General features: G+C 44.6%; 1 protein-coding gene across 1 annotated transcript in view; it reads right to left on the reverse strand.

Moving 5' to 3' along the window:
• Positions 1 to 22511, reverse strand: part of LOC108802253 (SUN domain-containing protein 2-like) — an 82812-nt gene that overhangs the window by 56976 nt on the left and 3325 nt on the right. Inside the window, 4 exon segments of the mRNA XM_018574120.1 lie at positions 11251 to 11390; positions 14718 to 14788; positions 21724 to 21818; positions 21820 to 21843. Coding sequence (XP_018429622.1) covers positions 11251 to 11390; positions 14718 to 14788; positions 21724 to 21818; positions 21820 to 21843 — 330 coding nt within the window.

Consider the following 22511-nt stretch of genomic DNA (forward strand, 5'->3'; position numbering starts at 1 on the left):
CTATGCACTATATGGTACGGAGTATGATTCGCACATTACGGCTCCCTTTGTGGCTCCTTAGCAAAGTGCCTTGGATTATGAGAATGCTCTTCAATTAAACTGGGTCAGGATATATATGTAAGACAGACGGCCATGACAGACATGGTATATTTTCTCAAGCAGGGAGATGTCATTAAGGCTTTTCAACTACGTACCTACATAATGTGCCACGCTATCACATCCTTGTGCAGATGATGTATTGTGATGTATTGTTTTTTATTGTCTGTCTTATTGCTCATATGTAAAATTATCTTCAATAAAAACATATTCTTTAAAAAAAAAATATGCATAATGAAGAAAACGAGAAATCCCTTAAGGTGCATAAGAGCACAAAGCAAAACAAAGAAAGTAGAACGTGCTTTTGCTGTAAAAAAAAGACTGGTTGTCGGAAAAAGGACTGTTCAGTCTGGAAAGCCGAGCAGCGAAAGCAAGAGGCACCTACAAGAGAAAGAGCTAAGGCAGCCACAAAGGCAACTGCAGGCACATCATGGAGTGCTACCTTTAAAGTGACTCAGAACAGTATACCATGCGGATAGTGTATTGACTCAGGCGCAACAAGTCACATGACCAGTGATGAGACCTTCTTCACATAAATTGTTATCAGTGCAAAGAACAAACTTTTCCTAACAAATGGGAAAAGTATTACTGCAGAAAATAACGGTCAGGATTCTTGAACTGCATCTGTAACACCTCTGCAACGCACGCCTAGGATCACAACTGCGGAGTAACGGAATTAACGGTTTAGTCAGTGAGCGGTCTTTATCATACTCTCTCAGCAACTTAGAGATGTGTATGAGACCGGTAACATCATGTAACCATGGTGGAATAATGGGGTAATCAGGATTACTGTGACACCTTTGAAGTGTATGACACAACTTTAGTAGGAGCCCCAAGAGGCCAGTTGAGGATCAGCAAGGCAGCATGGTAAGTATGGTACCTCACTATGATTGAAGTACGCAACTTCCTACAGTATGTCCATACACAACACAATTGATATGGCAAGTCACAGGTAAGTAAGTACAGTTCTGGTATGTCACAGGTGTGGGAAAAATAGGATTTTGTACTCACCGTAAAATCCTTTTCTCTCCGTTCATTGAAGGACACAGGGCAACAGATCGGAGATCCTGTATGGTAGGGTATATCGCCACCTGCCGGAGTAGGACGCTAGGCAGATAACAAAAAGACAAGACAGCCTAGGGGCGGCCCCTGCTGGTGGCCCAACCCCCCACTTGCTGACACGTCTCCAGTTAGTAACAAGCAGTTAGGAGTGTACACCCATATAAGAGGGCAGGACCTGTGTCCTTCAATGAACGGAGAGAAAAGGATTTTACGGTGAGTACAAAAATCCTATTTTCTCTCCCTATCATTGGAGGACACAGGGCAACAGATCGGAGATCCTGTATGGTAGGGACGTCACCAAGCAGTAACCCCTGAGGGATGGGCAAACAACAACAAACAACCCAAGAACCCCTCAAAGAGCCACCTGCAAAACCATGCGCCCCAAACCAGCATCCGCCGATGCCAACACATCCACCCTGTAAAACGTAACAAAGGTGTGAACCGAAGACCAAGTAGCGGCCTTACAAACCTGAGAAACAGAGGCACCATGGCGAAAGGCCCAGGATGCCCCAACAGCCCTAGTGCAATGGGCAGTGACAGGAAAAGGGGGCTCCTGCCCCTTAACGGCGTACGCCTGTACGACTACATTCCGAATCCAACGGGAAATGGTAGCCGCCGAGGCAGCTCGACCCTTACGAGGGCCCCCCGCGAGCACAAACAAGGAATCTGTCTCACAGAACGACGCAGTTGCGTCCAAATAGGTACGAAGAGCGCGCACCACATCCAGGCAATGCAGCGCCCGTTCCTTCCTGTGTACTGGCTTCGGGCACAAGGAAGGCAGGACAATGTCCTCATTCAAATGGAATGCCGACACAACCTTAGGCAGGAAGGCCGGCCGAGGCCAGAGAACCGCCTTGTCCCTATGGAGAACCAGAAACGGCGACTTGCAGGACAAAGCCACCAAAAATGCCACCTTCTGGGACAAGGACAGAAGTGGAATCTCGCGGAGAGGCTCAAATGGAGATTCCTGCAGGACTGAAAGCACCAGGTTCAGATCCCACGGAGCCAAGGGCGAACGAACCAGGGGCGCAATACGCGTGACCCCTTGGACAAAAGTGCGGATGGTGGAGAGCCGCCAACCGCAGGGGGGAAAGCCATGTGTTAGACGGGAAGAAACGGTGGCCCGGGCGGGACAGGAATTCGATCTTGTAGCCTGACGACACCAGCTCCCGAACCCAAGTGTCCGAGACGTGAGCCAACCAAAAGTCCGCAAAGAGCCGCAGGCGCCCCCCCACCCCGAACCGGGGCCCGACCTTCATGCGGATGGGGGCTTGGCAGACTTAGGCTGCCAGGGACACTTGGTAGACTGCGAGGAGGAGGCTTTGGTTAACTTGCCGCCCTTCTCGGAGGGGGGCGAAAAAGCCGCTTGTGAGCGGAGGAGGGCCCGGGCTTCCGACGCTGTTCTGGCTTGCGCAACTGAGGCAGGAAGGTACTCTTACCCCCCGTCAAATCCTTGATGATGTCATCCAGGGTGGAGCTAAACAGATGATCCCCAGTAAAGGGGAGCTCCGTCCGTAACTTTTAAGGACTGGCTAGTAGCTCAGGACTTGAAATTTTGAGCCCTGCACTACACTATAGTCTCTGTACTTTTACCATAGAAGCATTTGATATATATGAATGCAATATGTAGCATTTGACAGCTGAGAATGTCAAATGGGCGGAGCGAGCCGTGACGTCATGGCTCGCTCTGCCCATCTGTTGACTTTCAAACTGAATGTCATTTTTGTTAGTTTTCGTCAGATTCGGGTGGTCGTCTGCGGCGGGACTTTTTTTATTTCAGCGGGTCGGCGGGGGTCCTGCATCCTGATCCTGACTCTGGATTACATCGATGGAGCCATTTTTTTTTTCATTTTTTTATTAAAGGACTAGTCAAAAATTGACTGTTTGTTTTTTTTTCAATTAAAGGATTTTGTCAAAAGTCTGGACTTTTTACTAACTATTTGATTTAACCCTTTAGTGAATGGGTAGGGGTACAAGTACCCCTTACTCATTCACATGGGGGGGGCGGCATCTGGGTGCCCCCTTATTTAAAGGGGTACCCCGATGCAAATAAGCCCCCTTGCCCGCAGACCCCCACAACCACCGGGTCAGGGTTGTGGGGAAGAGGCCCTTGTCCCCATCGGCATGGGGACACCCTCCCAATGCCGAGGGCACGTGGCCTGGTAAGGCGCAGGGAGGGGGGATGCTCGATCGCCCCCCCCCCTTTCCTGCCGGGCCTGTGCTCGGATCAAGGGTCTGGTAGGACTGTTAGGGGGGACCCCACGTTTTCCCCCCCCATTTTTGGGGGCTGGGGTTCCCCTTTAAAATTCCTACCAGACCTTAAGGGTCTGGTAGGGATTTTGGGTGGAACCCCACACACTTATTTTGTGTTGTAAGGGGGGGGGACGGGTCCCTAACATTCCTACCAGACCTAAAGGGGGAAACCTCACGCTTTTTTTTTTTTTTCATTTTCTGCAGTCTCTAAAAAAAAAAATTCAGTTTGCTGCAACAGAATTCGTCCAATAACGAATTTCGTTGCAGCAAAATGACATTAGGACAAAAAAATGACATTTAGTCATTTAGGTCAATAGGAGAATGCCAATTCAAAAGCAAAGAAAAAAAAATCTTTATCCATTACTCTCCCATGCCTGGATTTGAACCAGCGACCTTGACAATGGCAAACCTGTGCTCTAACCTCTACACTATTGCTTCTGTGTTGTAGAAGCTAAATGTTGTAATTTTTTTTTTCCCTAATGTCGTTTTGCTGCAAGAAATTCGTACAATAACAAATTTCGGGAAATCGGGAATTTCGGATTCCTTTGCATTCGTCTTAGCTTTAATTCGGAATTCGGATGCATCCGAATCTCCGAAAATTCGTCCAAAACGAATTTCGGAACGAACCGAATCGCACATGTCTAGGCTGTAGTGCAATCCTAGTCTGTATGTTCATGCTTATCTATGATATATACAGGAAGTTCTCTTTGTATGCTGTATAATGCTGTATTCTGTTGTAATATTATCCAAAGTGTTGTGGAAATTTTATTAGGATGTGTTTTTAGTATATTGTAATATTGTCATCATGTCTCTCAGTGTCAGGTTTACTGCGTCACGCTCGATTGGAACGTGATCCAGATTAAATCAGCACTGGGGGTAAACAATTGGAGTAGATATCTTACTGTGGATGTGCGTGGCGGAGCAGTGTTTTGTTTACGATTGTATGGACGCCAGCTAGGGCCCCTGCGCAATGCGTGGATTTATTGGCTTGACGTGGATGCATTTGTTTTGAGGAAGATGTATCGGTTTAGATACATATCTGCCTTCATGAAAGGAACGTGCGTTCGTATTTCTGATGCATCTGATCAGCGCGCTGGAAATGATATGGCATTGTCCCTGCAGATAAGCTCGCATTCATGAGAACCATACTATAATCTTTATTGGGCATTGCTCACTGAGCACTGCTGGATGAAGTTCGCTCCAGTGTTAATGGGAGATTAAAGATGGAGACCATGGGTAGGCATGCTGCTTTTGCACATGGTCTAATTCTGTGCACACCGCGTACAAACATATACTCCCCTTTCTTTTATATACATGTGTTTCGTTGGCTAGCTATGATATGTTGATGTATTGAGGAAGTGATGTTGGTTGTTGACATCACTTCCTGTTTGTCACTTCCTGTTTGTCATTTATAAAATAAATGAAGCGACTGTGACAGGGAGACTTGGACACAGAAACTCCACCAAGAAGCATCTTGTCTGACTCTGCATGAGTGTTGCCTTTCCTTGCACAAAAGAGCTTACTACACGTGCTTTTAAGCACTGGGAAATTGTTTGTTTTTGGCGCACTTTTAGCGCAGCATGGATTTGTGCGCTTAGCCCAAGCGAATTTCCATAACAAAAGCAACTAAAACTTAATTCAGCATTCCTTAAGATCTCATTGCTTCATCTAAACACATAACCAACACAGGGAAGGTAACATTCCCCCCTTTTTAGAGAGGGTGAGTATTATAGTAAATAATGCTTTTACTGAAGAAAAGATGTTGCTGATTGTTGGGAAGTTTCACTTGAAGAATGTCCACTAATTTTGCGTTATATATAGGCTAAATGTTGTGTGAAGAATTTTGGTAAAATATGGGGTGAATTCACTAGCAAATCATTTATAAATAGAATCTGCTTTTCGTTCAGTTAAAAACCAGTCAGTATTTACAAATCAGGTGATAAAGAGAAATAAACGTACAATATATTGCCAAAAGTATTGGGACGCCTGCCTTTACACGCACATGAACTTTAATGGCATCCCAGTCTTAGTCCGTAGTGTTCAATATTGAGCTGGCCCACCCTTTGCAGCTAGAACAGCTTCAACTCTTCTGGGAAGGCTGTCCACAAGGTTTAGGCGTGTGTCTATGGGAATGCTTGACCATTCTTCCAGAAGCGCATTTGTGAGGTCAGGTAATGATGTTGGATGAGAAGGACTGGCTCGTAGTCTCCGCTCTAATTCATCCCAAAGGTGTTCTATGATGTTGGATGAGAAGGCCTGGCTCGTAGTCTCCGCTCTAATTCATCCCAAAGGTGTTCTATCGGGTTGAGGTCAGTACTCTGTGCAGGCCAGTCAAGTTCCTCCACCCCAAACTCGCCCATCCATGTCTTTATGGACCATGCTTTGTGCACTGGTGCACAGTCATGTTGGAACAGGAAGGGGCCATCCCCAAACTGTTCCCACAAAGCTGGGAGCATGAAATTGTCCAAAATGACTTGGTATGCTGATGCCTTAGGAGTTCCCTTCACTGGAACTAAGGGACCAAGCTCAACCCCTGAAAAACAACCCCACACCACAATCCCCCCCTCCACCAAACTTTACACTTGGCAGTCAGGCAAGTACCGTTCTCCTGGCAACTGCCAAAACCAGACACATCCATCTGATTGCCAGGCAGAGAAGCATGATTTGTGGCTCCAGAGAACACGTCTCTACTTCTCAAGAATCCAGTGGCGGTGTGCTTTACCAATTTCATGAAGCTCTCTATGCACTGTTGTGCCAATCTGAAGGCCACACGAAGTTTGGAGGTCTGTAGCTATTGACTCTGCTGAAAGCTGGGAACTTCTGCGCACTTCAGCATACGCTGACCCAGCTCTGTCATTTTACGTGACCTACCACTTTGTGGCTGAGTTACTATTGTTCCCAGTTGACCGTGGAATATTTAGTAGCAGAGGGAATTGCAGCAATACATGGCTATGTGTGCTGTAGTACCATTCAACCCAAGACACCTTCCAAGGGCACTTGCATTGCAGCGCAGTACAACACAAGGCAACACTAATGTGCGTTGCAATATGCTATCTTGGCAAGAATATTGCATGCACAATTTTTGATTTGTTGTGAAGCATTGGGCAGTACATTAAAATGAATGGGCTGCCTTTACACAATGCACATTAATGCATGACACACTGGGCTGGTGTTAACGATTTTCATTATCGATTAGTTGGGCTGTTTGCACCCTCACTCCCTCCTCCTCCCAGCCTCACTCGCACAGCCTGGCTGTTGTGACGGACACTGCCAGAGGACCCGCGGCTTCTTCCTCCTCCCCGGGCTGCTTATTGGACTGAGGGGATGAATAGGGCCGTCCCGTCATCACACGGAGTCCCGGTGAGCGCAGACTGACTGTTCAAGGACTTGTCCCGTTCGGGACCTATGGTCTCCCCCATGCCTCAGCTTCCTCTTCCCGGCGTCACCCAGAGTCCTGGTGAGCGAAGTCTGACCGTTGGGGGACTGTTCTCTTGCGGGAACCACGGCCTCCCCCATGCCTCAGCTTCCTCCTCCTCCGTGGGATGATCATAGTTGACATGAATAGAGATGTACAACCAATGTAAGTAGTGTGTACTATGTGTTGTGTGTGTACTATGTGTTGTATGTGTACTATGTGTGTATTATGTGTAATGTGTGCGTACTATTTGTTGTATGTGTTGCATGTGTAACGTGTGCGTATTATGTGTTGCATGTGTACTGTATTTGTATTATGTGTTGTATGCCTACCATGTGTGTGTGTGTGTGCGCAGTGAGTGATGGGGGTGATCACACTGTAGGTGGGGGTGTGTGTCCGTGGTGCCATTGACTTAAATGGCACCGGCATGCCCCCTCCTGCCCCAGAACGCAAGGAGGCTTCCACTATGCGATCCTGTGCGTTCCGGCCACTAACCGTGCCGTAATGGACTGGAGATGGTGTGAACCGGCCCTAAACCCTGTGAAGCCCGAAATACACTACACACGGAGCCACGTACAGCAAAAGAAAGTGGCGGTTAATGGAGCTTTGTGTGCAGTGTGTCCAGCAATATCCTCTACTCTCAGCTAGGCGAGATGAAATTGGCTCACATGTATGAATCCATGCGTCAGGATGCGGATTCAAGCATACAGCCAATCAGATTCCCCCAGAAAACATGTCTGGTGAGAGGAGTCCAGGAGAGAAAAGTTTGCTTGGTAATGTTTTCCTTTCTGCACAGGTTCTTTCTGTGGCATATGTCAGAGATAAGAGCTAAGCCGAAAGAGGAATATGATATGTCCATTAAATAATATTTAATAATAATTAAATAATAAAATAAGTACTATTTATTAATTAATAACTAAATAATTAATCATATTAAATAATTAAACATGTAAATACCTTTTTCTTTATCCGATTAATCGAAAAAATAAGCGGCCAACTAATCGATTATGAAAATAATCGTTAGTTGCAGCCCTAGTCCAGCCCTCATTCCTGATGTCCAGTTGCATTGTGCTTCTGAGCTCATTATCTGGTTATGGGTTTGCAGGTCCCTGAAGATCTTGGTCCTGCTGGTCTTGCAATCACCCATGATTTTGGATCTTGGGTGGCTGGGGGCTTTTCTTGACCTACCTGGTACAGTTCCTTACCGTATGAGAGGCAATGCAGGGTTGGATCGATCCTTCCTTTTTCTGGCAAGAGTAGTGATTTGGTTTTTATGCCCTGTCTATGTGCGTTTGTTCCATTTTACTCCCTTCACCTTTCACATATGGGGGCTGGACACAGAGGTGCTGTGACCGTTTCACAGGGTCACACGGGGTTTTGCTCCTTTAACTATTACCATTTCTGTGCGTTCCTTGACTAATAACTTCTCTACTTCACGCACCCCCCGTAGGATTCCCCCACATTGAGATAAGTGGGATAGGCTTGTTTTTGGCTGACTGGTAGTCTGTTCTAGCCAATTTTCTCTTTTTACCTCTATCTCTTTCTTCTTCTTTTTCCCCCTCTAGGTTTTGCTGCCTAGCTTGCTCTTCCTTTTCTGTCCTTTGCTTTCTTCCTCTTCCCTCTTTTTCTCTATACTCCTGCCCTTGCATTAGCTCTACCTTTACTTTTCCCTCTGTCCCACTCCCTGAACCAGCTAAATGTTTATCACTGGTGCTCGAAAATGGGACCGATTAATTTGACCTCTTTTAATGCATGAGGTCTTAATATGGTGGAAAAACGCTCTAGGTTATTAGTGGACCTAAAGAAATCCTGCTCTCACGTGATCTATTTGCAAGAAACCCACTTCAAACGGGGCTGTGTCCCAAAACATACCAATTGAGACTTCCCGATAGCTTATCATTGTCCCTCTCCTCTGTCCAAATCTAAGGGGGTCAAACATTCTTCTGTCCAAATTGATTCCTTGGACCTTTTTGGACTAGTGAATCGATGAGATGGGAAGGTTTCTTATAGTCCAAAAAGGTAGAATAGGCGAAATTCCGGTTACATTGACCAATATTTCCCTAACTCTGATCCGATTTTCTTCGTGATCTAGTGACCCATATAGCGAAAATTTCAGAGAGCGTCTGCTCTTAGGCGGTGATTTCAACTTTACGATGGATCCACTTTTGTACGTCTCTAGAGGGACTTTACACCTTTCCATTTCCTATTTGAAGAAGGATTAGACGTCAAAGACATAAGAGGAGTAGGTTTACCTGACATTATGGCTTACTATAGGGCTTCTCACCTCAACAGAGTGATAGATTGGTGTACACACCAAGATATGAAGCAATGGGTTGCCATGGAACGGGGGGAGATTACCTCAAGCCCCTACTATACAGATGTGGATTGGCAGGGTCAATGATAGCTACTCGATGAAAGATCTCACAGCCACTTTGAAAAACTTAGAGGAGAAGTTTCATTCTAAGTGGATGCTGTGGAGGTACTTTAGGACCACTGACCGATACCTGCAACTCATGGCCTCGTGTTGTGTTACAGACACATCATCTTCCTATGCATAGTAGAAGGTCCATTCATGTGTTATTCACTGCTTAACTCCTGGGCCTCTCAGGGGGTGGGACCTTTTACACTATTATGCTAATACTTTTTTACTTTATTAATCTATTAACCTCTTACACTCCCCTCCCCAGACCTCTTTATCTCTCACTCTCTGCTTCTCATTTTTACTTATTCTCTTACCCTCCTCCTCTTTAATCTACACAAACTCCTCAGGGATTTCCTCTAGATTACTCATATGTTGTTCCCCCCTGGGTTGGACCATGGTACGACCCCACAATGTACTCCTGAAAATGCCCCGGATACTAAAGGCTAATACCGGCACTTTAAATTCAAGGGTGCGGAATTCCCATCGCCCTGGACATGCAGTTCAGGGGCGCCGTGTGGGTGGTTTGTTTTCTACATTTAGCTCAGCTTCGGGCAAATAGGGCTAACTGTAGAGCCGGGAGCAGCCAGCGATCATTTTGTACAAGTGTTTTGTGCGGCTGTCACTTGTAGAGCCGGGAGCAGCCAGCGATCATTTTGTACAAGTGGCTGTCACTTGTATAGCAGTCTGCTTGTCCCCGTCCCTCCATCCCACAGTGCTTACATGCCGTGTTCTGTTGTGCTGTTCCGTACAGTACATTCCATATGTCTCAGACTGGAACCTCTACACTCCTCCTCTCACAATATAACCCTTGAGCTCCTGGGCTGTGTGCTATTCATGATCACTGAGCATGCCGCTCTCTGCCTGGCTGGCACTGAGAGGGTTACAGTACAGAGGGAAGCCGGGACAGCAAGTGGGAGGAGAGCAACGGTTTTGTGGGGCTGGATGCGAATAGAAGGAGTGAGAGGCTGGAGCAAGTGGATGAGTGGCAACACTGTGTGCTCACTGCACTGCACCTTATTGTCTTCTGTGTAGTTAAAAGCAAACATTTTACCAACTGTGCTATGGAAGGGATAGTCTATCTTTTGTTATGTAAATGTGACATGTTTTATGTTGGAAAGACTAAAAACAAATTATAGGACACAATCTCAGACCATCTATATGATGTGAGATCTTGGAATCTGGCAGTACGAGTATACATGCATGAGTGTGTGCATATGTATGAGTATACATGCATGAGTGTGTGCATATGTATGAGTATACATGCATGAGTGTGTGTATATGTATGAGTATACATGCATGCTGACTTTTTTTGCAATTGGCTATTGCTTTTTGGAAATCGAATTACTTAACGTAAAAATGCAATCAGCCCTGGTGAGATCTGTATGCAGCCCTGTATACTTGCTGTATAATCATGGATTGATGGGATCTTTAGTCCTCTATTGCTTGTTGCTTGTTGCTATTCTCCATGCAGAATAATCATGGATTGAGTTACAGTTCTTCATAATTATAAATTAAACTCCCCTAAAATCATTAGTTTGTATTGTTTTAGAAAAAAAAATTCACATGTCCCTTTAAGAAAAAGTATCGGTAATTGGTATGGGAAAGTACCTGTACTTGGTCTTGAAAAAGTAATATTGGGACATCCAAATCTGTAGGCCCCTGCATGACACTGGAAGATGATTCCTGGTCAAGCATGGCAAATTTGCTTGGCTAGGAACTTTTCTGGCTAAACTCTATGGTCTCCCCAGAGACAGGCCGCCATCCACAGAGCTTCCTGTTTCTTTTTTTTTGCACGCACAAACATGCAAATTCTCCTGATGTGAATTTCCATGTTTTTAGACAGATCTTTTATTAGAGAGAGTGTTCAGCAGCTGGGTGCAAAAAGAATATAGGTAGGCAGTCTATGCTGTAAAATAGTAAAATCTATCTAAACAGAAATATTTGATTTAGTCAGACTGCCATTTAATGACACAAATATATCAAAGGCTGGTCTGGTACAAACCTGGAATTTTAGAGGCTGTATTTGGGGTCCTGGACTGTGTTCTCTTAAGACACTGTCTTTCACAGTTTTTTGTGAGCCAGAAAATGCAGCCATTGGAACAGATAAGAAACCATGGAGTCCAAATGGGTAATGCCATAACCCTGATAAGAGAATACATTAGATTAAAAAGTTCCCTTTAAAGCCCCAAAGGAACAGTGATGCAGATAAACAACACATTTTAAACTTGGATCACATATTTGAGCATGACAATCTTACCCTTGTGGTCTAAGCTAGTTTTTAGCAAATGTGTTTGTGCTGGAAGACCAGAGTAACAAATTATCAGTATTTGAATACTCATCAATAGCTTCAGTTTCTTTAAGACAGATTACATCTGACTCTATGTCCTCAATTTCTTTTTCTATTTCAAAAGGCAAATGTCAATTGTTACAATGCATGGCAATGCTTGATTTTTCTTTTTAACCCCTTCATGACGGGTCTTTTAAAAAAAAAAATTGATTACATGATATGATCCACATTTTAGGCCTGAAAATTACGTAAAACCCCCAAACATGATATATTTTCTGAAAGCCAAGACCCTATAGAATAAAATGGTGGCATTTCCAAATTTCTTTGTTGCACGATATTAGCCCCCCAAAATTTAGTCAAAAATGCACTTAAATGCCCCACATCACACTAGAATACCCATGTTTTATAGGATAAAAAAGATGAGATAACAGCGAGTAAATAGATACCCAACATGCCCAGGTTAAAAATTGTGTGCGTCCGTGAAACTGCGACAGGTTTCAGTAGTCCAAAAAGTCCATAGACAGCGCTTTAAAAGCCCTTATAGGTCATCAGTTTAGAGATACATGTAAATACTGGCTTATACTAGACTTATTTCAGCATGTGCAGCGATACCCAACATGTGTAGCGCGATCATTGTTTTCATACGTAGGCGCACCCGACGCGTGTTTCATTAAAGACGCGTGGGGGCAAAAAAATACATTTTTTTTAAAAGAGAAGAAGCTGGCGAAGCAAATTGCTGCTTCATCAGCATCTTTGAGGTCTCTAGGTGACAATAGGGGTCTAAGAGCCGCCTGATGTCTCCATACCTATGTGATAACAATAAAGTTAAACGTAAAAAAAAATGAAAAGTCACATATTGTAAAAATGCAAAAACATTTTTTTAAAGTCCCCCGCCCACACGCACATACAAATGCAAACACACATCGTGTGCGCTTACGTGCAAAAACAGAAATTGTGCAACACATGTTACATATCACCGCTAACGCCGGAGTAAGAGCAATACTTTTAGGGCTATCAATCACTGGTAACACTAAAAACTGATGCGCAGTAAAGCTTTTAAAGCATTGCCTATTGGAAATTTTGGTATTGTAGTTTTTTGCAGTTTCATGGGCGCATGCAATTTTAAGGCTTGACAAGCTTGGTATCTATTTACCTGATGTGATCCCATCTTTAATATTTTACCAAAAAATTGGGTATTATATTCTGTTTATGTGCACTAAATTTCATTTTAGTGCATTTTATCCTAGAAATACTGGTTTGATAAACATTTGCATAAGTACAGTGCGACATAAAAAATTGCAACTAGCATTTTTTTTATTCTACAGGGCCTCTGCTTTCAGAAAATATACCATTGTTTGGGAATTTAGGCTGTTTTCTAGCCCAAAATTTTTATCATGTGTGTGCAAATATTAAGAAATTGCCCCCGGAAGGCAATTGGTTAATGGACATATTTAAAAACATAAATGAACAATTAGACAGTCATTTACTGCTGGGACCTCATTGGATCTTTAAATGTGGTTACAAACTGCAACACATACAGTACCGTGCAAACGTTTTAGGCAGGTGGGAAATAATGCCGTAAACGAAGAAAAGCTTTCAGAAATGAAAGTGTTAATAGTTTATTTTTATCAATTAACAAAATGGAAAGTAAATGAACAAAAGAGAAATCCAAATAAAATCAACATTTGGTGTGCCCACCCTTTGCCTTCAGAACACCATCAATTCTTCTAGGTACGCTTGCACAGTTTTTGAAGGAACTCGGCAGGTAGGTTGTTCAAAACATCTTGGAGAACTAACCACAGAGCTTGTGTGGATGTAGGCTGCCTCAATTCCTTCTGTCTCTTCATGTAATCCCAGACAGTCTCAATGATGTTGAGATCAGGGCTCTGTGGGGGCCAAACCATCACTTCCAGGACTCCTTGTTCTTCTTTATGGTGAAGAGAGTTCTTAATGGCAATGGCTGTATGTTTGGGGTCCTTGTCCTGCTGCAGAACAACTTTGGGGCCAATCACACTCCTCACTGATGGTATGGCATAATGGATACGCATCTGCTTATATTTCTTAGCATTAAGGACACCAGAGATCCTAACCAAATCTCCAACTCCATTTGCAGAAATGCAGCCCCATTCTTCACTGTCGCCTGCACTCATTATTGTACCGCTCTCCAGCCCTTCGGTGAACAAACTGGCTCCTGCTACAGCCAAATATTTAAATAATGAGCAACAGTGAAGCATGGTGGAGGTTCTTTGCAAGACTGGGGCTGCATTTCTACAAATGGAGTTGAGGATTTGGTCAGGATCAATGGTGTCCTCAATGCTGAGAAGTACATGCAGATAAATATCCATTATGCCATACCATCAGGGAGGAGTGTGATAGGCCCTAAATTTATTCTGCAGAAGGACAACGACCCCAAACATACAGCCAATGTCATTAAAGGAGAACTATGAGATGAGTGATTTCCACTCACCTCATAGTTCTAAGCCGACCTGTGACAATGAGACGTCTCAGTATACCGCGAGCTGTAGCTCGCGGTATACTGAGCTTAGGGTAACGGGAGGACGCTAGTTTGTGTCCTCCCGTTACCCTAAGGAGAACTATGGGGAAAAACACTGACCCCATAGTTCTCCTTTAAGAACTATCTTCAGCGTAAAGAAGAATGTCCTGGAAGTGATAGTTTGGCCCCCACAGTGCCCTGATTTCAACATCATCAAATCTGTCTGGGATTACATGGAGACACAAGGATTAACACTTTTATTTCTGAAAGCATTCTTACTTTACAGCTTTTTTCACACCTGCCTAAAACTTTTGCACAGTACTGTTTGTGGACCTGTTTTTTTTTATTTTTTTGCCTACACTCTCTACACAAATGAATGTCCAATTCTTAAATACAGGTCTCATTAACATTTGCTGTATTTGTATGTCAGATATCCCCAACTGTTTGCAGATAGTGAATCAATGATTCACCATTTATATGGAGAACTTGCAATGCTTGAAGCCCACGATGAAAAATTGGCCTAAAACCATCATTCAAAGTATATTTGCTGCTCTCCATCCATTGCAGATTGAATCTGCAGTGCAAATGCAGGGGAATCTGGGCATGCACAAGCCTAGATGTATGCTTTATAAAACTAGTATAAATACACCCTATAAACACTTGTAGGTAAAATAAAACAAGCACCTACCAATAGCCATCGGAGCCAAAATCAGAAGAAGGAGTAGGATCAAAAGTGCTTTCTTTAGAAAACTATAAGGCCTGCAAAATTAAAAACATGCTAATATGTTAATTTCATACTTTTTATGTATAAATATATAAAAATAAAAGTTTTAGGGCTTATGTACATGGATATCAGACCCAAAAGTATGTCAAATGCAGTTTGATTTCAGGTGCTTCTGCTCAAGTAATATACATTTTAAGTTATTATGGGTAAAGTACAGTTATAGCAGTTTCTTCTACCATCCCAATTACATTTACAATTGGGCATACTGAGACTAGAGCAAAGACTTGTAACTAGAGGTGCACCGAAATGAAAATTTCAAAACCGAAACAAAACCGAAATGCAAAACAAATGTCAGGCCGAAACCGAAAATGTTTTTTTTTGTAACCTTTTCAAATTTTTTAAACTATTTTATTTTTTTATAAACTTTTTAATGTTTTATATATTTTTTTTACTTTACTTTTAGGGGTTTGGGGAAATATTAGGGGTCTAAACAGACCCCTGATATTTCCCTTTTAAAATAGAAAAAGAAATTGAGAACACAGAGTCCTCAATTTTTTTTCTGCAGCCCTTGTTATAAATGAACAGGAATCCTCTATACTGGGTGTTCCTGTTCATTTATAACTTGTGGCTATAGTATGTTTACTATATCCACAATCATGAATGAACATGGAGTGATGTAGATCATTTCCCATTCATTTATAATTGAGGACACAGTAAATATACTATGTCCTCAATAATTTACAAACACTGAGCAATCACTGACTGCTTGTACCGCTCTCTTTCCTGGATCTTCTGTCACAGGAGGCTGAACAGCAGTACCGGCGGAGATATCGATCTCTTCTGACAGCTGACTCCTCCCCCGCACTGCCAGCCCGGCCTCCTGTGACAGCTTACAGCCTCCTGGAGAAGAGCTCAGCCTCCTGTGATAGCACTGAAAGCTGTCTCGGCCCCCAAATCGCTCTGCAGATCTGTGACAGGAGGCTGAGCGGTGCGGGAGGAGAGACGCCGGTCATCACTCTCCTCCCCGCCTGGCACCCACATGCAGCCCTGGTGAGATCTGCACGCAGCCCTGGTAAGACCTAAATGCAGCCCTGGTGAGACCCAAAAGCAGGTCTCATGCATGCAGGTCTCACCTGAGCTGCGTTTGGGTCTCACCAGGGCTGCGTTTAGGTCTCACCAGGGCTGCGTATGGGTCTCACCAGGGCTGCGTATGGGTCTCACCAGGGCTGCGTATGGGTCTCACCAGGGCTGCGTATGGGTCTCACCAGGGCTGCGTATGGGTCTCACCAGGTCTCACCAGGGCTGCGTATGGGTCTCACCAGGGCTGCGTTTGGCTCTCACCAGGGCTGTGCTTGGGTCTCACCAGGGCTGTGTTTGGGTCTCACCAGGGCTGTGCTTGGGTCTCACCAGGGCTGCGCTTGGGTGTCACCAGGGCTGCGTTTGGGTCTCACCAGGACTGCGTTTGGGTCTCACCAGGGCTGCCTACAGGTCTCTCCAAGGTTGCGTTTGGGTCTCGCCAGGGCTGCCTGCAGGGCTCTCCATCCAGGGCAGAATGCAGGGCTCTCCAGGGCTGCATGTAGGGCTCTCCAGGGCTGCATGTAGGGCTCTCCAAGGCTGCATGAAGATCACACAGGGGCTGTACTGGAGGGTGCCGGGCTCTCTAGGGCTGCATGTGGGGTTCTCCAGGGCTGTACGGGTGGGTGTAGGGCTGTGCCGGTCTCAGGAAGGAGGAAGAGGAGATGTGCGGCTGGACCGGCACTGTCAAGGACAGCTGCACCGGGGTCCCCAGCAGGTTGCCTGAGGTCCCCAGCAAGCGCGGGATCCCAGGCAACCAAATCTATTAAAACATTTAAAGCGCCAGTAACTGCGCTATGTATTTTGATGAGTACAAGTATTAGTGAAAATTCCCAGTATCGGCACATATATTGATACTAGTATCGGTACAGATAACAATACAAGTATCACTATTGGTGCATCCCTAGTCTCCATCTAGTGGACATACTACAATATTTTCCTGATATTACATTCGATTTGGAAAAAAAAGATTCTAATAATTTTTGACAACATTCTCCGATTCAAGGCCATGAATAGAAACAAACACAAACAAAGAGGGGTAGACCCTGTGTCCTTCAATGAACCCCAACAAATGGTTTTTATGGCAAGTACAAAAATTAAATTTTCCTTCTCCTTATTTGAGGACACAGGAGATCAGAGACTGACAGGATGTCCAAAAGCAGTCCAACTAAGGGGTGGGCCAGCCAAAAACCCCACTAAGAGACCTAATTAGAGGACCACCTGCAGCTTAGAAGCTGCCTGAAGGACCAACACTCCAATCTAACGAATAAGGTCAGAACCCACTACCAGATAGTGGAACTGGGAAACACGACCAGAAGGAAGATCACAGAGGATCAACCTAATGCTCCAAACCAGGATGGACAAGATCACCACCAGAGGGGAAGACTCCACATAGATGGGAAAACAATACCCGAGTCAGCGTGAGGCTGATCATCTAGATGCCACCAGTCAGGTCGAACAAGAAACAACATTTCAAACAGGTGTAGCCTCTATAGAATTGCTACAGTGCTGAAGTATTCTGCCTGTAAAGATTTATTCATTTCTGTGCAGTATAGTGAGACAGAGGGAATTGTGGGGTTGATGGTGCCCACTCAAACTGATTAAACTACAGCTCCCGGGAGGCTTTGGGGAGCTGAAGGAGTGAACTGAGCTCTCTTGGCTGAGCGCGCTCAGACCGTGGGGAGAGTTGAAAGCGACAAGTAACACCACTCTAAGCTGCCTGTCTGTACTACAGGGGGAGATACAGATCCTGTGGGGATCTACACTGGTCCCTGTGAGACATTTACTGTGGCGCAGGGGAAAGATACCACTTGTCCTCCTGCTCAGTAATTCTTGATTGCTTCTCAGTGAGGGAGCTGACCGATCCAGCATAGAGAGAAACTGCTACCTGACCGAACAAACGGATCCTGAGATAGCTGCATCAGAAAGGAACATCACCATCCTCCTACTGCTGAACAAATCCTATGGGGACTGCACGGCTGCTACTGGAAATGGAGGCATGCCATCTCTGTGTACACACTGCTGTTGGGACCGAGGAAAGTTGGCCGTAGAGGTCGGGGAGGCCCCCTTTTCACTAAACAACTTGGGAGCTGCTATTCAAGCCACATGATTACTGAGAGGCCATTGGCCACCTGCAATTATTGGAGTGGAATCTACCTGTAACACAGTATGGGCCCCAACTTTGGCTAGCCTAGAATACTACTACTGGCCAGTAGTATAGAGAGCTGGGGACATTTGGGACTGAGTCATTGTTAACCCACATCCAAAGTCAGTGGGAATCTGTTCAGATAGCTCAGCACTGTTTATTTCATTATTTAGAGGTGTGCCTGAATTCCTGGATTGATTTCTCTTTATGCACATTTGTTTGCTATTGTTCTCATCTTCACACACCTATTAAATTAGGGCATTATTTGTTTAGTAAAGCTCTTATAAAACCCCACAAGGTGTGTTGGTGTGCTGTGGATCTTATCTGTGCAAGTTATCCTGGTGTGGAACAGAGGAACCAGTCTGTTCCAGCGGCTCTTTCAGGGGTGAGCACTACACAGGAAAGAAAGATAGAACCACAACTTAAATTTCTCACAGGTTGTATGTGAGAAAGAACAGTTGGTCTACTGTGTAAGGGAAGGCCCAAGGGTGAACATCCTACCTTTAAAAGGAGAACTATGAGGTGAGTGATTTCCACTCATCCTCATAGTTAGAGCCAACCTGTGACAAAGAAGCTGTCACGGGCGGCTCTATTGATCGGGAAGTGAGCGAACACATACCGTCACTCGCTCACTTTCCGATCATCTCCCTGCAGAGAGCAGTGACTGTCACTCACCGCTCCCTGCAGGAATCCTCCCCCCCCCCCGATCCTCCACCTCTGAGTGGGGGAACGGATGGGGGAGGGGGCGGGCACAGCTGGCTCTGGATCTAGATAGGCAGAGCCAGCTGTCACTCACGCTGTCTGGATCCATCCAGGCTGTGGCGCTCTCAGTATGGCCTGCGATATACTGAGCTTTGGGTCACAGGAGGAGGTTAGTATATGTCCTCCCGTGACCCTAAATAGAACTATGGCGGAAAAACACTTACCCCATAGTTATATTTTAAGTTAAGGAACAACAACCCCCTGACTAAGGAGGTAAGGACCTAAATGAGGTACCCAGAGAATGTACATTAATAGTACAACCCAATAGCCCCAAAATGTGTGAGGAGACTCCTATCCCCACTAGAGAAACCAAGGGTTTGGTCCCACAAAGTCAAAAAGACAGAAAAACTAATGGTGCTCACAAAGCACCGCTAGAGAATAAAGCCAGAGTAGGTCTCAGGTACAGACTAGTGAGATGAGGACCACCAGGAAGGCTGAGTTGGAAACCAACCCACTCTTTCTGACACCTTGGAGTTAAAGCTGTCAGGAAGGTACTCACTACTGCTTTGCTTTGAAACTTTACAGCTATTTGTTTGTCTGGTTCTTGCAGTAAGCCAATAAAACTGACCCAGTAGTATTAATGTACTGGGTACCGGTTTTTCGGTATCAGGTACCAATATTTTTTTTTTTTCGATACTTGCCGATACCAAATAACTATACTGGAAGTCCCATTAAGGAAGCCAGTAGGCATGTAATGACTCGGCGCCCAGCTTCCTGATTAGCTGGAAAGTGTGGAATGACTCGCCACCTGGCTTTCCGATTAGCCGTGAAGCCGTCTCCATGCTCCCTTGTCCCTAGGTAACGAGGAAGAATGGAGCTGGCTTTCTGGTCAATTAGGAAGCCGGGGGCAGATAATGACTTGCTGCCCGGCTTCATGATACCGGAAGTTTCATTATCGGGATAGGCAACGTGAACATTTGGGCAAGTACGAGTACTCGCCCAAATACTCGGTATCGGCACCGATACCAATACTAGTATTGGTGGATCCCTAGCATACATACACATGCTATCTGTATCCTTTCTAGCACATGCAATGGGTTTTTTAAGCAATAAGATGCACTAAAGTTAGCTTTAGTTGTTGCTCGTTCATAAGTTCCTTACTGAACAGGACTTCTTGGCTATTGAGCATTCTCAGGAAAATGGCTTCCTGAGAAGGTTCCTCAGGTTCCCCTTCCAGTGAAGTCCTCCCTATTGAAATGGGCTGTGGCTTATTATTTAGAAAAGTTGGTAGCCTACCTGTGGGTGTTACCCTTATAACTGCATCAGATTCTATGGCAGATGTATATTTTTTTCCAACTCTAGATGGCAGCGCAGTACCATGGATGCTAACCATGGTCAGTTATGCTAAAAGGTAAGGCTATTGTTGACCAGCTTTGAGTGTGATACTTACACAAACTTTATGCAAAACAATGGGAGGGCAGCTAAAAACAAACTACACCCAAGTATCTCATTGTGAGATAGCTAGCTAAAACAATGGAAGGTAAACTACACTCCTGTATCCTGTTGTGAGAAACTACCTTTGTGTCAACACTGTCATTTATTTGAGCAAGACCAAACTCTTTTAGAAACCTGAAAAAAACGAAATGCAAAAAAATGTCAGGCGGAAAGTGGAAATGTTTACTTTTCTAACCTTTTCAAAAAATTTTAAACATTTTATTTTGAATTTATTTATATTAAATATTTTTATCTTTTTACTTTACTGTTGGGGGGTCTAAACAGATTCCTGATATTTCCCTTTTAAAATAGAAAAAGAGATTGAGGACGCAGAGTCCTCAATCTCTTTTTCTGCAGCCCCTGTTATATACAGTAAATGAACAGGAATCCTCTACACTGAGTGTTCCTGTTCATTCATACATTGTGGAGATGTATATCACTTCCTATTCATTCATAATTGGGGAGACAGTAAACATGCTATGTCCTCAATTATTTACAAATACTCAGCAATCACTGACTATCTTTACCCGCTCTCCATTCTGACTCGCTGTCACAGGAGGCTGAGCGAGCAGTGCAGGGAAGAGAGCACCTTCACCTGTGACAGTTGACTCCTCCCCGCACCGCCGGCCCAGCCTCCTGTGACAGCTGTCTCCGCCCCCACACCGACGCTCTCCTAGTCTGTCACAGGAGGCTGAGCGGTGCGAAAGGAGGGACGCCGGCCGCTCACATCGCTCTCCCCTCCCTGCTGGGACACAGAGCAGTGCCCAGCGGGGAGGAGAGAAAGCAGGGATGCACAGCTATTTTGGGCGAAAGATGGCACTTTTGACATTTTGCCAAAAGTGCCATTTTCGGCCGAAATTTCGGTGCATCTCTAATATATAATAGTGATGCCAGGAGAGGTCACTAGACTGGATGCAAAAGCTCTGATGAGAAGCAGGGGGTGTGTCTAAGTGGCCATAGGGATTTATGTCCTTGTCCAAGTATGAAGCAGCTAAATACTAGTCCCTTTCAACCCCATGGATCAGGAAGTCCAGGAATTTAGACAAGGAGAGACCTTGATGAGTACCCAGCACCACAAGGATCTGTTCATGTGAGGAAGGGAGTGGAAACCTAATAGTAGCACAGCTCCCGGGCCCAAGACCGCAAGAGCAGTAGAACAGAGGGTACCTGAGTGGGAAGAATCCAGATGTACTGGAGAAGATAAGGGGTCCAGTGCCAAAATTAGAAATTGATTCAGGCAGTGAGGTAGCTCCCGATGCTTCAGCCCTACTGGCCTTACTCACTAACTGAGTCTTCAGAGGCAGGGCCACGTCTGGGGCTGTACCATGGCTCGAGACCCAAAAAGTGATCCATGGCTAAACTAACCAGTACACTCTGGTCTAGAAAGCGCCACAATGCAGAGCCCAGTTGCCAAATGTCACATTCCAGGTTAGACCCGCATGTCCAGTTCGGAGGGGTACGGGTACAGTCTCCAAAGCTAGGCTGAGAAAATGCAGATCCAGATGATTTTATTTGTTTATATTATTTGTATGCATTTTTGTTCACTTTACTGACCGGGTTAAAATAAATACATCAAGGAGAGAAGCAGAGGTTGTAATACGATACCACATCGTACCAATCCACCAGTATAAGAGTCTGAATACACGACCTATCGAATGGAAGGAAAAACAGTAACTATGAGAGTAATGAATCATTCACAGAATGCATAAAATAGAATTGTTAACTGTGTAAAAAGAAAAACGCATGCATTGTCTTATATACAGAAGTACTAGAAAGCTGAACAGTCTAGTATGCATTAGCAACACTTTGCAGGTATATTCTCTAATGTGGACGACAATCATACAAATTACAGCCACAATTTTTCAGACACTTTCTTACATGGTGTGTTTTGGCTCTAGAAGCATCTGTTTCCTTCTCTGTTACTTCCTTCATATAAAATTTTGTAATAAAAGTATGGCACTGCCATTGCTGGTGTTTTTCTGAAAATGCTACCTGCCTGGCTGTGCCTAGCTGTAGTACCTTTGAGTCACAGATTTAAAAAAAAGATGTAAATAAGAGTCAAAACGTGTCAGAATTTCTTACCTTTACAGTATATGTGGTTCAGGTCAGTGACTCAAAGCATTAAAGACAAAGCCTCAGTATGACAGCCAGGGAGCTAGTAGTCTCAAAATGAGAGCTTGGTAATGCTAGCCTACATCATTTTTACATTAAAGGGGTACTTTAGTAACATGTATGTTTCTTGAACAAGTAAAGTTGCATAGTTTAAGCTGTTTTTAACACCCAGAAGCAAAGTGAAGTACACATACAGTTGTGTGAAAAAGAACAAAAACCTACTTTGAATG

Source organism: Nanorana parkeri, unplaced genomic scaffold (genome assembly GCF_000935625.1).
Source record: "Nanorana parkeri isolate BGI_ZX_2015 unplaced genomic scaffold, ASM93562v1 scaffold2749, whole genome shotgun sequence".
Classification (NCBI taxonomy): Eukaryota; Metazoa; Chordata; class Amphibia; order Anura; family Dicroglossidae; genus Nanorana; species Nanorana parkeri.